At 36.6% G+C, this 16,527-nt stretch overlaps 1 protein-coding gene across 1 annotated transcript in view; it reads right to left on the reverse strand.

Annotated features, from left to right (window-relative positions):
* LOC150098880 (phosphatidylinositol 4-phosphate 5-kinase type-1 alpha-like) overlaps positions 1–16,527 on the reverse strand; it is a 322,543-nt gene that overhangs the window by 266,177 nt on the left and 39,839 nt on the right. The window contains exon 4 of the mRNA XM_090405835.1: positions 8,386–8,516. Coding sequence (XP_090261961.1) covers positions 8,386–8,516 — 131 coding nt within the window. The remainder of the gene's footprint in view (positions 1–8,385; positions 8,517–16,527) is intronic.

Here is a 16,527-nt window from a genome sequence, read left to right on the forward strand (position 1 = left end):
AATCGGTGGAAATATCTTGGAAGAGGTAGAGGAGATAGAAATCTGGGAGTGATTGTAGACAAGGACCTAAAATTTCAGTGGCATGTTACTAAAATTGTGAGGACAACACAGCAGATAATGGGTATGATGCAGAGGGCACTGGCTTGTAGAAGTAAGGATGTTATGGTTCCCTTCTATAAAGATTTGATCAGGCCACATATGGATTACTGTGTGCAGATTTGGTCGCCTGATTTTCAAAAAGATGAAGATGTATTGAAAAACGTTCAGAGACGATTGCTTAAGATGGTATCTGGTCTCTGGAATGTTGAGTATGAAGACAGATTGACAAAATGCAATTTGCAGATAGAAGGAGAGGGGATATGATCAAGACATATAAGCTGTTAAGAGGTTATTACCAGATTAATGTCGGAAGGTTTTACATAGACTGGGTGAAGATAGGAAGAGAACAAGAGGTCATCCCTGAAAGCTGTATAAGGAGAGTGTGAGCAAGGAGGTGAAGAGCAAGTTTTTTTGCATAGAGAATGGTGAGTAATTGGAATGCATTGCCTGAGAGTGTGGTAAGCACAGAGATAGTGATGTCCAAGTTCAAGAGCACAGAGATGTCCAAGTCAGAAGTCTATTCAAATCTTCCTGAAGGGAATTAACATCAGCAGTGCTATTTAGAATTCTTCCCAAATTTGCATCATCAGCAAACAACTGAAAATCCCCAGCCAGTCCTCATGATATATCATTTACAAACAAGTTAAAAAGTAGGGCCCAAGAACAGAACCTAGGATGCATCACTGGTTACCCTCCTTTTTTGTGACAATACTCCATCATACACAACTTGTTGATATCGTTCAGAGAGCCAATCTCCAATCCATTTAACCAGTATTCTATTTATTCCCATAAAATACCACAAGGATCAGTCCTTGGTCCACTATTATTCAATCTGTACATAAATGACATTGGGAAGGATTTGACATGTGACATACAGCTATTTGATGATGATGCAAATAGCTGTATGGTGATAGGTAGGGTAATCATGAATGGAGCTGAAATGCAATACTTGCAGAATGATTTAAATAGGCTGGAAATTGTGTAACTTGATACATGGGAAAATGGATGTCAGTTCAATGTCAGTAAATGTAAAGTCATGCACTTTGGCATGATTAGATATCTAATGTCATATTATATTGGTGGGATTATGCTAGAAGAAAGTGATAAGGCTTAGGGATCTTGGAGTGTTAGTAGATATGAAGATGAAGTTCAGGGCCATGTAGCAAAGATTACAAATACAACTCAAAAGATAATTGCAATGCTGAAATATTCATATGTAAAGATAAGGATGTCATTTTGCCTCTTTACAAGACCTTGATAAGACCTCACTTGGACTATTGTGCACAGGTCTGGTCTCCTAGTTTCTTTGGTGATTCTGATATAATGGAGAGAGTGCAAAGGAGAGTGTTAAAAATGATAACAGGATTGTGGAACACTGATTATGAAGACAGACTGAGAATTTGCAGACTGCAGACACTAGCAAACAGGAGAAAGAGGAGTGATATGATTGAGACTTACAAACTTCTAAAAGGGTCATACAGGATTTCAGTTGATGGAATTTTTCAATTTATGGAGGGTGGGGAAAGGATAAGAGGATATCCTTGAATGCTGCTAAGAAAGGGGGCAGGTTGAGAGCTAAATTTTTCTCTCATAGTGTGGTACGTGATTGGAATAGATGTTGTAAGTGCAAGCAGCGTGAATGAATTCAAGAATAAGTATGATAGTTGGTGTAGTATGTGGCCTCTTAATAATAATTTTTCCATTGTTTTGGTCTGATGAATTTTCCAGTTCCAGCGTCTGAGTTATAGAAATTTTTTACTTGGTAAGGTAAACAGTCTTATACAAAACCTCAACCTGGAGGACCAGGGTATCTCTCTTAGTCTGGCCTCCACCTCTTGACCTGTCCAGCTGGGGAGGCCCTACCAGTAGCTTAGCTACTACTGTCATAGCTCTTGAGATCATTAGTGTGCACAAGCCTCCTTACCACAGCAAGGTAGAGATATCATTAACATAAACGAAAAGATTCAGGAATATATAGAGAAATGGAAAGAACATCTACCTGGGATGGAAAGATATTGGCTACCAAAAGAGTGGATATAGATGAGAGAGAGAGAGAGAGAGAAAGGAAGACCAGCAACAAGATGGAAAGACCAGTGAAGCCAGAACAGGGAAAGGGTTAGTTATTGAAGAGGAGGAAACAATGATGATTTATTTTTATATAATATAATATTTTGTATTATTTATTATTTTTTTACTAAAATTTAATTAAAAAAACTTTCTTTCAGAAAGAAATGATAGATGCTTTACTCTTTGGAAAGAGAAATGTGTATGTGTGTGTTCAAATTTTCTATCAATTCAATGAACTTGCAATGATTTTTTTCAAAATGGTGCTGGTCCTAAAACTGAGGGACAGAATTCCCTCCTCTACAGCAATCAAAACTTATATACAAAAACAACACATTACAGTGATTATTACTTTCATAAAATAGTTCTGATTTCATTTACAAAAGAAAATTCTAAACCTATAATAATATATTTCACATATTTCTGTATGAAATAGGTCTTGGACACTTCAACAATAGGTACTGAAATGCAAATTTTGCATAAAGCTTTAAGTGATTTCCAAAAAACAAAGTGATTCAAGATTATCAAATGCTTTCTTGTCAAAAGTATTATCAAATGCTAAATAAATCCCCAAAACTAAAGGAAATCCTTTCGAACTTCAGATGAAAAAAACAGGATAGGATGTGAGATAATCTCCAGAGCAATGTTTCTGTACTATATTAAAAAAAAAATAAATAAATAAATGAGTAAAAATAGAAAAAATGATTCTTTGCTTACTTACAGTAAGAATAAATCTAGAAGTTTAGAAAAACCTTTTGTGGGTTTGAACAAGATGAAAAAATTACTCCGGACATCTAGAATATCTTGATCATCAATTTTCAAGTCGCCTTTATCATCTCTGATTACTTTTACAGTACTTTTTCCTTTATTTCTAAACTTTTCCTATAGCCTCCAGAACATTTCGTCTGCCACCTTCTTGATATTTATCTTCTGTATTCTCCCCTAAGTCTCCCCATGATTTTTTTGTTTAGATACTTTTACACACAGCTTAGTTCCTTACACTTTTCTCTGCATTCTTTTAGGACATCTACTTACTTTTGCTAGGTACTTTTGGTATGATTTCTTCTTTTCCAGGACTGCTTCTTTAATGTATGGTGTCCAGCATGGTGTTATTTTTCTATCCTTGCAGACAACTTCATCATGTCTTCCAAGTTGAATTAATCAATGTTTTCTTCACAGTTTGTCACTAAGACGTCAAGATTCAGTTCTTGTTTTCGTGCTTGCATATTGAGTCTACAGCTTACCTATAAAAGTGGCTCAACTTCAATTCTTTTTAAAACTTTCTTATATATTAAATATGCTAAGAAATTATATTCTTGGTTTAATCCTTTATTCAAGTGTAAGCCAACAATGTTTGATAATGAAGTATCTTCAGGACTGGGCTACTTGTATATAGAGGCTAATGACTTCACATCAACTGCCTTAGCATCCCATAATGTAAAGCCCACACCTGTTTGCTTACACTTGGATAAAGGATATAACCAAGAATATAATCTCTTGCCATTTTTAATTTATAGTATAATCAAGTGAAAAAACTTTCAATTTCTTACATATTGTTCTTTTCAATGAGATATTCATTTTTATCCTACTTAAAACTAAGTGATGATCACTTCCAGTTTCAAATTCTCTGATATCACTATCAATAATAACAGTCAATGAGGCTTTTCTTATTTCTTGAGTCTTCTCTCCATGTGAACCTATACACATCTTTATGCTGGAACATGTTAGTAATGACTAGTCCATATCCTGAACAGAAATCCAGCAGGTACTTGCTATTTTTATTAGCCCTGCCCTTTTCTTCAAATTTTTCCAAAACTTTTCTATATGTCTGCTGAGATCAATTTCCTACTCTGCTGTTTAGATCTCCAACAAGGACCAGCTTTTCAGCTTTATATCAACTACCTTATCAAGAATCTTGCAAAATTCCTCCATTTCTATCTTAGAAAAACTTTCTGTGGGACAAAAGGCATAAATAAGTTTCATTATCTATTTCCCCATTTTGAAGTTTGCCCATATAACTTGAAAGTGCCTTCTAATCAAAAAGTTTATTCTCGTGTTTATTGTTGAATGATATTGCTACTCCTTCATTTCCATAACCATTATTGCATGAATATAACATTCTTTAGGATAGTAGTGCATGAGACAGAGTTAAGGGCCATCTAAAGGATGCAATATTAAATTGTATACCTATGTTAAGGAGGGTTAATCAGATAAGAGTTGGATGAGTAATATCATTAAGCATGAGCTGCAGAAGAAGAAAATGCTGTGGAGGTTATATAGAGAGAAAGGTAACCAGCAAACTCACAAACTCATGAACAGTACAAGGCTCAGGCAAGAAAGATGACCAGCATGGCAAGGAAGGCAAAATCAGATTATGAGAAGAATCTAACTGAGCAGGCCAAAGGAAATACCAAAAAGTTCTTATGTGGCAAGCAAGAGGAAGAATGACTATGGAAGATTAACCTTAATGAGTGACGATGGTCACGAGGAGACAGAAGCAGATAAAATAGTTGATATTTTATATACTCATTATATAAAATATCAACTCACTATAAAATAACCTCACTGAGTGATCACTGTGCAAGGGTATATCATCTTAGTGAGGTTATTGCTTTAACATATGTGACAGACACTGATGTGGAAACAGAGGTGAATGAATTGGAGGTTCTTAGGTCATTGCAGAATCTCAATGTAAATACAGCTGTGGGATTAGATGGGATATCAGCTCTGACGATTAAGTCTTAGTTCTGGTAGTTAAGGGAGGTTCTAAGACTGAAGTAGCAAATTAGACCAATCAGTATCTCAGGCATGGTGGTAAAAGCACTAGAAACGTTGGGCAAAAAGAGAATTCAAGAATGGGTAGATAAAAATATGATGCTGAATGAGGGTCAACATGGCTTGGTGAGGGGTCAGTCATGCCTTAGTAATTTACTAACTTTTTATAATAGAGTAACAGCTGAGTTGGATAAAGGAAACGGCTGCATGATGATTTTGCAAAGGCATTTGATAGAATACCACATAGAGCTCTGTAACGCAAATTAGAACAAATGAGGATGGGACATGACATTGGTTTAAGTGGATAAGAGAGTGGCTGCTGGACAGATATCAAAAAAAGTGGTATATGGAGGGGCAGAATTGAGGCAAAAACAGGTGACTAGTGGTATGCCACAAGGTTCAGTGCTGGGACCATTGCTTTTTAATTTGTACATATATGAAATAGGAAATAACCTCAAAGGAAATATTCAGCTGTTTGCTGATGATGCAAAATTAGGTAGAGTAACATTTAAATAGGCTATCAGTATATTTAATATACTGATATATTAAACATACTTAATGATATTACTCATCCAACTCTTATCTGATTAACCCTCCTTAACATAGGTATATAATTTAATATTGCATCCTTTAGATGACCCTTAACTCTGTCTCACGCACTACTAACCTTACCGTGCAGTATTTCATGAAATGGCACAAATCTAAGCTTCTTCCTAAGCTTGCCATAATCACTTGCCTTGTAGTTCCATATATACCCATTCTTGACAGATATTATATATAGCCTATTTAAATATATATACAGTAATAGACTATTTAAATAGGGCAAAAGATAAGGTAACAATTTAAAGAGGAGAAATGTAAAGTTATGCATTTTGGGAAAAAGAGATTACAAGCCATGTATCAAATTCATTGCACTGTACTGCAGGAAAAATAGGGATTTAGGGATGGTGATAGACAGAAAGTTAAAGTTTAGAGGATATATTGCTAAGGTAGCCCATAAGATTACTTGGCTGCTGAAGAACACATTAACAGATAGAGATAAAGTTGTTGTTATTCCTTTTTATATGGCCTTGATGCACTCACATTTGGATTACTGTGCTCAAGTCTGATCCCTGGTTTCTTGGGGATGAGAAAGTGGTGGTGAAGATTTTGAGGTGAGTGACCTGTGGAATGTTCCTTATGAGGATAGATTGAGGGTGTGTGGATTGCAGATGGTTGATAGACAAAAAAGAGGGGAGTTGATAGAAACATTTAAGCTCTTTGAAAGGTTTTATAGGATTAATGTAGGGAAAATGTTTCAGCACTTGGCTAGAGGGACTGGAACAAGGGATCATCCCTGGAAGTTGAATAAAAGTATTGTTAGTAGGGGTGTGAAGACTAAATTTTTTTGCTTGGAGAGTTGTGAATGAGTGGAATGGGTTGCCAGAATAATTTGTAAGTGCTTTGTCTATTAATGGGTTCAAAGAGAGAGAGAGAGGTATGATAATGTGGACAGATTGGGTCTCCCACGATGAGTCTTTGGATTCCATGGAGGTGCCCATATAATAATAATAATATTCATTTAATAGGATCTCATCTATTTTAGTATTCCTTGTCTCAGTAACAAGTATGTCCACATGGTACTTTTTCAGTTCTTCTGCAAGTTTGATTTCCTTTCCATTTATGTTCCTCATTCTGATTATTCCTATCTTCTATTCTTCTGACAGAATGTTGGTTCCAGTTGCTGAATTTTTCACTGTTTGCCCTGGTTCTCTGCTCAAGAAAACAGTGAGAGCCTTGTTTAACTGGGTGATGCTCCAGTTGGCATGATATTATCATTCTGTACCATCATGTTTATTTTTTGCTTTAAGCCAATGATTCCACTTTATAATTTCACATATATACCTTCTTGACAGCAACCTCCTGTTTGACTAACTTCGCCAACCAGTGATAGTGTTGATATCTCATTCAACATCTGTAGGGCTATCCCCAAATCTAATATCTTGTGTTGCCCCCTCACTTGCTACTTAAGATCCCTCACAAACTTGCAAATTTACTCTCATTTCCATATAATTTCTCTTCCTTTTGATCCACATTCCAATAATTAAAATCTCCTATTAGGATCACTTGCTTTCTACATGCAAAATTAATTTGCCTAAATATTTCATAATCAGTGCTTTTAACATTCTCTGGCCTATAACAATCCTATTAGATATACAATTCTACTGATTTCAAACTCAGTGGTACATGTGAAGATTTCAAAAATCTTCAGGTGTACCACTATTTTCCATTACTGCTCTTAAAGACACAATTTCAATGCTATAATTAACAATATCCCCTTTCCATTTTCCTATCCTTCTGAAAATTTCGTTGGCATAAATCTTCTCTTTGTCTTCTGATATGGTATATTCTACTGTCCTAATCTTTCAAATCTCTTTCATCCTTCCACCTTTGACATGCCTAGGAATAAACATTGGATGTTCACTCCAAATTGGTCCATTTAGGTTTTGTGCTTGCAGTCCTTACTTTCATACTTTTTACTGCCACATCAAACACAGATAGCAGAGCCATGGAAGGCAATTTAAGCATATATATATTTCTAGCAATTTTTAAGTCTTAAAGGATAACAGATGTAGAATTCTTTCATTGAAGTTGGAAGTTTGGGGTGTTAAATACAAAAATTATATTCCTTGTCAAATCAATATATATCAAGGTTCATCTTATGACTGTCATGCTCAATCTTTCATTTAGTGCAAATTTCCTGTTCTGAAATCAAGGCGGATCATTTTGATATTATTCCTCTATTAAAAGTAACATTTTGTGAAGCATTAATTGTGTCTCCCCCCCCCCCCTTCCTGCATGGCCATCCAATACTACCTGTCATATTAAAGCAAGGCCAAAGCAATGCATATACACATCTGAGATCCCCTTTCTGAATGTTCACCATAGGTTACCCAACATAGAAAAAAGGCGGTAAGACACCGGATCCTAGTGATGGTGGTGTGGAGAATATGAAATTAAAGAGGACTTTAGGAAGAGCAAAGAATACATTAAATAAAAAGAGATAGAGAGCATTTAAAGAGCCACTATCATGCTGTTCATGCAGCAGGTACCCTCCAACATGTCAGTGGGGCATGTATATATGTTTAGATATTATTTCCAGTTTATTTTTTCTCTCAGTGTGCACTTGAATTGGTGCATGAAAAGTTGTCTTGAGAGCATGGACACCAACATATTATTATTATTAAGTTATTATTATTATTAATTTAGTGCCAGTACTCAACAATCTGTAATTCAGGAAATTGCAAATTAAGAACTTTCATTCTGTTTGCAACAAATCCTCTCTTGGATTATGCTACATATATGTAAATATCATGAAAATATTTACCAGTGGTTTTTATTACTATCAGCATATTTGCTTCCAATTTTTAACTTACATATATATTATCATCAACAGTTATCTCATACCTTGAAAATGATGTTGTCTCAACAATTGTAAAGTCCTGCATGAGCAAATCTCGTTCAGGCTTAGATGCCAGACTACCAACAGCATAACCAATACCCAGCTGTATAGAACCCATGATTTGTGAAGTTTGAATCTGCAAAGAAAAATCTATAATTGGAAGATCTCCATGAATGATAGGTCATTAGAGAATGGAAAAGATAACTGATGAAGAAATATACCAGTTATGTCCAACATTTATGCAGTTTCTTGGATGAGTAAGAACAGTGAATGAACACATTTTTACATCAGTGATGGCCAAACTTAATGTACAGTATGGCAATGTTTTTTCTTTTGAGTAGTTAGTAACCACCCCAGGTTACAGACAAAGAGTATTCAAATTTTTATAAATTTTTCTTCCTAAATCACAAATGGGCATTTTCTGTCTAAGAACCCCCAGTTATACAGTTTATACAATAGAATACAGTTATACAACTAGCATTGATCTTTTTGCTATCTTTTTGTTAGACAGAAATTTGCTGCAGGCTGGACTGAGCTTAAAGCAGCTAAGTTGGCTATCACTGCCCTGCATCAACAAAAACGAAGATGCAATTTTTTAGGATTTTTAAATAATGTAGTACACTGTGAATTTTGTTATATAAAATTTTAATGATTATATGCTATAATCATTTTGTGCTAAGTACAGAAAAAAAAAAATTTGATCAAAATATTAAGGTATTTTTAGTAGCAAGGCTTATACGTTGGTCATACATAACTGGTAATTAGTTTAAGGAATTAACAACGCATATAAAGGATATTAATTAAAGGACTACAAAGGTAAGCTTAGTATTAGACCGTACTACCTACCTCCCTATTGAATATAATCCTATCAAAATCCTAACCTCTCAGATTAGAACTCTCCACAAACTCCTTAAAAAGGTCACTTCTTGGCCTGTGGAAGTCACTAACAAACTAAAACAACCCTATAACTCTAGACCCCCCCCCAATTATATGGACTCCCAAAAATACATAAACAAAATGTGCCATTACGTCCCATAGTGGATGGCATTGATTCCCCCACATATAAATTAGCCAAACATTTAGCCAAAATGCTCACACACTATACTGGCAAAACACACCATCACACATAAAAAACTCAGCCCACTTGAAAGCCAGCATAGAAAACCTTTCACTCCAACACACTGACACAATGGTCAGTTTTGACATCTCCTCCCTATTCACTAATGTCCCACTCAAAAAAACCTTAGAGCTCATCCAAGCCAAGTTTCCTCCCGATATCTCAGCCCTATTTCAGTTCACAATGAACTCAGGCTATTATGTTTGGCAAGGAAAATTCTACAAACAGATAGAGGGGACATCCATGGGGTCACCACTTTCCCCACCCTTGGCCAACTTCTTTATGGAGACCTTTGAAGAGAAAGCCTTAAACTCTGCTCCACAAAAGCCCACTATTTGGCTTCGATATGTGGATAATGTATTCGCTATCTGGCCACATGGCTCAGATACACTCCACTCCTTCCTAACACACTTAAACCAACACCCCAGAGTCCAATTCACCTTAGAAAAAGAGGAAAACAACACCCTCCCCTTCCTAGATACTTTAATCACTAGCCAGCCTGATGGATCTTTGGTTTTCTCTGTTTACAGAAAACCCATCCATACAGGCAGATACATTCACCAACAATCCCCCCCACACACACAACAATACAGGGTTATAAAAATACTATATAACAGGGCAAAATTAATCTGCTCAGATGACGATGCCCTAGCCACTGAACTAAACTACATCCTCAACACTTTCTTAGCCAATGGCTATAACCCCCAAAAAATACTAAAACCAGTAACCCCCCCCCCCTCTCCACAATAAAGATTACACTAAATCTATCACCATCCCCTGTATCCGGGACACCTCTGAAAAAATAACCAATATCCTCAAAAAACATGACCTGACTTCTTGTTATAGATCATATAAAAAGTTGGCATCCCTTATCCGCTCTACCAAAGACCAACCACTTCCCCTCGACCTACTTGGTGTATACCAGGTCCGTTGCAGCTGCAAATTGTCCTACTTTGGCCAAACAGGCAAGACAGCAAATATCAGGATTTCAGAACACAAAGACTACATCCAGTTTCACCAGCACAGCCACTCTGGGTTGGCAGACCATGCCTTAGATACCCACCATAGAATTCATTGGAAAACTAAAATAATACACCGCAGCAAATTCAAATATGAAAGATTATTCATGGAATCATCTGAAGCTCTAAAAAATGTTCCAAACCTCAATAAATTTGGGTGCATAAAACTACCCCAAATTTGGGAGACTTACATTTTGAGAACTTCAGTCCAATGGCCAAGACAACCCAATTAGCCCACCAGAGGGCACCATTAGGACTTTAGGAACAATATTAGTTTCTTGCCTTCTTCCTTATTTGCCTTTGTTAGTGCCTGCGTGCACATACCATATTTATATGTTCCTGAAGATAGCAACGTGATGTTGCCGAAATATTGAAGTTATTCATTAAAGTTGCTTTTAATTAATATCCTTTATATGCGTTGTTAATTCCTTAATCTAATTACCAGTTATTAAAGTATTTTAAAACATGGTGAATAACAAACTGGCCCCAAAACAGAAAAACCAGTCATGGAATTTCAAGAAATTGCAGGTTTGCTAAAAACATTTGTAGGCTATATTACTTATTATTATTACGGGCAACTCCAGGGAGTCAGACTCATCGAGGGAGGCCCCAAATCATTTTCATCACAACTATTCGACATTCATACAGTATCTATCATACCTCGCTTTAAACTCATTCACTGTCACAGCATCCACCACAGACTCAGGGAGCGCATTCCACTCATTCACTACTCTAAAAGTAAAGAACCCAGCTCTAACACCTTTACTAACCACACTTTTGCCCAGTTTCCATGGATGTCCCCTAGTCCTCCCACAACCAGGCCTGTTCTCAAAAATATCTTCTGAATTAATTTTATAGAAACCCTTCAGTAATTTGAATGTCTCAATCATATCTCCCCTCCTCCGCCTATCAACCAATTTTTGCAACCCACAAATCCTCAACCTGTTCTCATACGGTTCATTCCACAGACCTGCTATCATCTTGGTCACTCGCCTCTGGATCCTCTCCACCTCTTCCCCATCAAGAAGAAACCTAGGTGACCAAATCTGAGCACAGTAGTCGAGATGGGGTCTTATCAAGGCTCGATACAGAGGAACAATAACCTGCTTGTCTCTGCTTGTCAACGTATTCTTCAGCAACCAAGTGATTTGATGAGCTGATTTGGCCACTTTTGCAATGTGTCCCCTAAATTTCAATTCCTTATCCACCAACACTCCTAAATCTCGTGCCTCATCAATTTCCTGGAGCACGATTCCACCAATGCAGTAAACTGCTTCCAATCTTTTCACCCCAAAATGCATAACCTTACATTTTGCCACATTAAATTGACATCCATTCTCCCTAGCCCAGACCTCCAATCTATCCAAATCATCCTGCAAAATTCTGACGTCATCTGCATTCACTATTGCCCTACCCAACTTCGCATCATCCGCAAACAAATGAACTGTTCCTCTCAGATCCTTTCCTATATCATTTATGAACAAATTAAACAGCAGTGGTCCAAGAACAGATCCTTGTGGCACACCACTAGTCACAGGCCATCTTGTGGACTCTACTCCTGAGTAAACCACTCTCTGATATCTCTCCGTCAACCACCCTCCTATCCATCTCACCAACCCTATGTCCATTCCCATATGCTGCAATTTACTGATTAGAATTCCATGTGGTATCCTGTCAAAGGCCTTAGCAAGGTCCAGTAGAATCGGTCCCTTATCCAGTTCAGCCGTCACTGTGTTATAATACGTGAGCAAGTTACTGAGGCATGACCTACCCTTCACAAAACCATGCTGTCCCCGATACAGTATCTTAATTAATTACTTAAAGATTATAAGCTATCCAGAAGATTTATAATAATTAACTTGTAATGTAGAGAACCAAGAAACATTCTTTATAGTGAATTTTGTGGGAGAAAAGTATTGCCCCTATACCAGAATAGTTTGCTTTTCAATAAAAGTGAAAGAGTTCTTCAAAAATCACAACATCCAAATGCTTCAGTAGCCAGGAACTCTCCTGACATTAACCGAATAGAAAATTTGTGGACCATAAATGAAAAAGAGACTTGGAAAATTCATCATCATCGTCAAATTCCTGCCATGTACCCTCAAGGGGGGTGTACAGGATATGATAGTACTACATGATAAAAATTACATCATTACTAACTTCCTATCTACAATTTTCCTCCAAATCAGTCTGTTACTTGTCAAGACTCCAACATTATCATATCTTATATTTCTATCGTCTAAGGCACTTTGTACCATATCAATCCACCTATATCTTGGTCTTCCTCTGGGTCGTTTTCCTGCCAACCTAGCAGAGAACACTTGTTTTGCTAATCTTTCCTCTCCCATTCTGTTTAAGTGACCATACCACCTGAGATTAGCTCTGCTAACGCATTCCTGGATGCTGACAATGTCAAGTTCTTTCCTAATATCCGCGTTCTTAATATGATATTGCCATTGATGCCATCTGTTCACTCTAATCTTTCTCAGGACTCTCATATCTGCGGTCTCTAGTCTTTGGTCAAGTGTTTTACTTCTGACCCAGCTCTCAGATCCATAAGTTAAAACTGGTTTGAACACTGTCTTCTATACAGCTAATTTAGTGTTCTGAGTAATTTCTCTCTTATTCCATATGAATTTATTCAATTGACTTCCCACCATACCAGCTTTGCTGATTCTGTTGTCTATTTCTATATTTAATTTACCATCTTCAGTAAAAATCGTGCCTAAGTAGCTGAAATGTTTCACTTATTCGACAGGTTCTCCATTCACAACACAGTTGACATTTTCAATGATTATGCCTATTTTCATTGTCTTTTTATTGCTGACCTTCATACCATATCTATTACAACAGCTATTCAATTTAATCAGAGAATCTTACAGACTTGTAGCAGATTTATTTAGAAGTATAACATCATCCGCATAAAGCAAAGAGCTGACATTAACATCTCCAATTTTGATATCATGTTTAATACCACTTTCTTTCATAATGTGATCCATATAGATAAGGAATAACAAAGGGGATAATGTACATTCTTGTCTTACACCAGATTTAACATTAAACCATCTTCCTGTACTTCCTTCAATTCTAACTGCTGACTTACAACTCAAATAAAGACTAAGTATTGCTTGATATAATGCCCCATTGACACCATATAATTGTAGCATATTGAATAGCTTCTCTCTTGGCACCTTAGCATATGCCTTTTCCAAATAGACAAAACTTAAATACAGATCTTTGTTATATTCCCATGCTTTCTCGACTATTTGTCGTAAAGTGAAGATCTGATCCTGACAACCTCTATTTGATATGAATCCAGCTTGTTCTTCACCAAGCTTTTCTTCCACAATTCTTCTCAACCGTTTCTCAAGTATACTTGCATAGATCTTGCCAGGAACACTCAGTAGGGAAATACCTCTGTAATTCTCACATTCAGTTTTATTTCCCTTTTTATATATGGGTACTATGAGAACTCTACTCCAATCATCGGGAATTCGTCCCTCTATCCAGGCTTTCTGAACTATGCAGTGCAGCATATGTAAGACTTTTATACCACCATACTTCAGCATTTCTGGTCGAATATCATCTACTCCTGCTGCCTTTCCACATTTCAAGCCTTTGATGGTTTTTTCTACTTCAAGTATGGATATGTATTCCTGACTGCATGCCTGGTCAGTGTTTTTTACCACTGTGCTGTCATCACTGCTTGTTTCATTTAGCAGTTTTTTAAAGTAATTACTCCATACTTCAAGGATATCTTTTTCTCCTGTTTTCATGTCACCTTTATCATCTGTAACTCCTTTTACAGCACTCTTTCCTCCATTCTTAAGCTTCTTCAACAACCTCCAGAATATTTTGCCAGCTTCTTGATATTTATTTTCTATATTCTTGCCAAAGTCCTCCAATGACTTTTGTTTAGATAATTTTACACAGTGTTTAGCATTCTTGCATTTGTCTCTGTGTATTCTCTAAGAGCACAAGCTGACTTATTTGACAGGAACTTTTGATATGCTTTCTTCTTTTCCTTCACTGGCTCTTTAACTTCCTGTGTCCACCAGGGAGTTCTGATTTTTTTATCCATGAAGACAACCTCACCACATGCCTCTCTGGCAGAATCAATCAATGTTTTCTTCAGAGTTTGCCACTGAATCTCAAAGGTTTGATTCCTGTTCTCAAACTCTTTCATTTTTTCTTCAATAATCTTTGTGTATTTTAGTCTACATTTCACATCTGAGAGCTGTTCAACTTTTGTTCGCTTTAAAACTTTCTTACATGTTATTCTTTTCAATATGAAATTCAATTTTATCCTGCTCAAGACTATATAGTGATCACTTCCAATTTCAAATCCTCTGTACCTGGTGTCCTGCACCAGGGAGAAAACATCACGATCAACAATAACATAATCAATGAGACTTTTCTTATTCCTTGCCTCTTCTCTCCATGTGAATTTGCGCACATTTTTATGTTGGAACATGGTGTTAGTAATAACCAGTCCATGTCCTGAGCAGAAATCCATCAGATATTTGCCATTATTATTAGCTTAGCTCTTTTCTCCAAATTTTCCCAAAATATTTCTGTCTCACAATCATTTCCTACTCTGCTATTTAGATCCACAACAAGGACCAACTTTTCCTTTTTCATTGTGTCAGTTGCTTTTTCTTAAGCCTCAAAAAATTCCTCCACTTCTACCTTAGAAGAACCTTCTGTGGGACTATAGGCACAAATAAGTCTCATTGTCCACATTACTCTACTCGAGACTGACTGCCATTCAAGAAGATTAGCTTCGTATTTTGTGTTGAATACTATGGCTACTCCTTTTCCTTGATTGTCATTGCCTGAATATAACATTTTGTATTTATTGCTCAGAAAGATATCACTAGTTTTTGTCTTTTTTTTTTTTGTTTCAGTCACCCCTATTATGTCGATCTGATACTTATCTAATTCCTCAGCTAGCTCCATTTCTTTGCCATTCAGGCTTCTTATGTTGATAGTACCAATCTTTAACTCTGGTAATGTTGAGTTGGGGTGTATTTTAGGGTTTGTTCCAGTAGCTGAATTTTCGCTGTTCGCCCTGGTGAAAACAACAGGGGCCTTGTGTAACCAGGCGACGCCCCAGCCAGCATGAAATTTGGTCATGTTGTATCATCATTTTGTATACTGGTTTAATGCGAATTTAGCCAATAAGAATACAATTTGGTTGGCTAAATCCCAAATTGCCAGCCCACCCTCGTTCGTTTGGTATCCAGGTAGATACCCAACAGGGTGCACCACGAGAAGGTGAGGATTGGACATTAGGTCAGAAGCCCTGGTCGGTTCTCTGCATTCCTTTAACAGCTATGTGGAGGTCTCCTCTCAGTTATACAGCTTTGACCCATATGGTTTGAGATGCAGAAAAAAAAAAAAAAAACAGTTTAATTTTTGTGCTTATTTTCTTGTGAATTTAAAAACTTTTTCTTTAAAATGTTAGTGTTCAGATTAACTTGTTCACTACTGTACCTTAGCTACCTGAACTATACACTGTATGATTCTTTCTTCCATGAAGGTGGTACAGTATTTAGGTATTTGTGTGTTTCACAATACCTTGCTTGGAAATACAAACCAAAGGGACACCGATCAAGAGGAAGACCCAGGAGGAGATGGGCAGAAGACTTTTTTAAACCCTTGAAACCATTACAGGCAAACAGCTGCCTAATATGGGAAGCCAAGCAGAAGTAGAGTGTGTTTCAGTGTTCAATGCCAAAGAATGATACATTTAGTGTTCTGTCATTTTGATTTACCCCTCCTGCTCAAAATCTTCTTGCTCTATTCAACCATGAAGTACTGTCCACATACTATTATCTGAATTCTGAAAATTGCTTCAATTCTTTATATTAACAAAACATGGTTGTAGCCAGTGCTACCAAACAGGAAACTGCTATAGAAATATTTTCTAAAATCAGGTTCACTTTACAAAATAAATTTGCTTCAATGTTGTAAATGCACATAATGCTAACTTTGTAAATAACTGTAGC

This window comes from Typopeltis vanoorti, chromosome 15 (genome assembly GCF_054136105.1).
Source record: "Typopeltis vanoorti isolate ZY-2024b chromosome 15, IOZ_Tvanoo_1.0, whole genome shotgun sequence".
Classification (NCBI taxonomy): domain Eukaryota; kingdom Metazoa; phylum Arthropoda; class Arachnida; order Uropygi; family Thelyphonidae; genus Typopeltis; species Typopeltis vanoorti.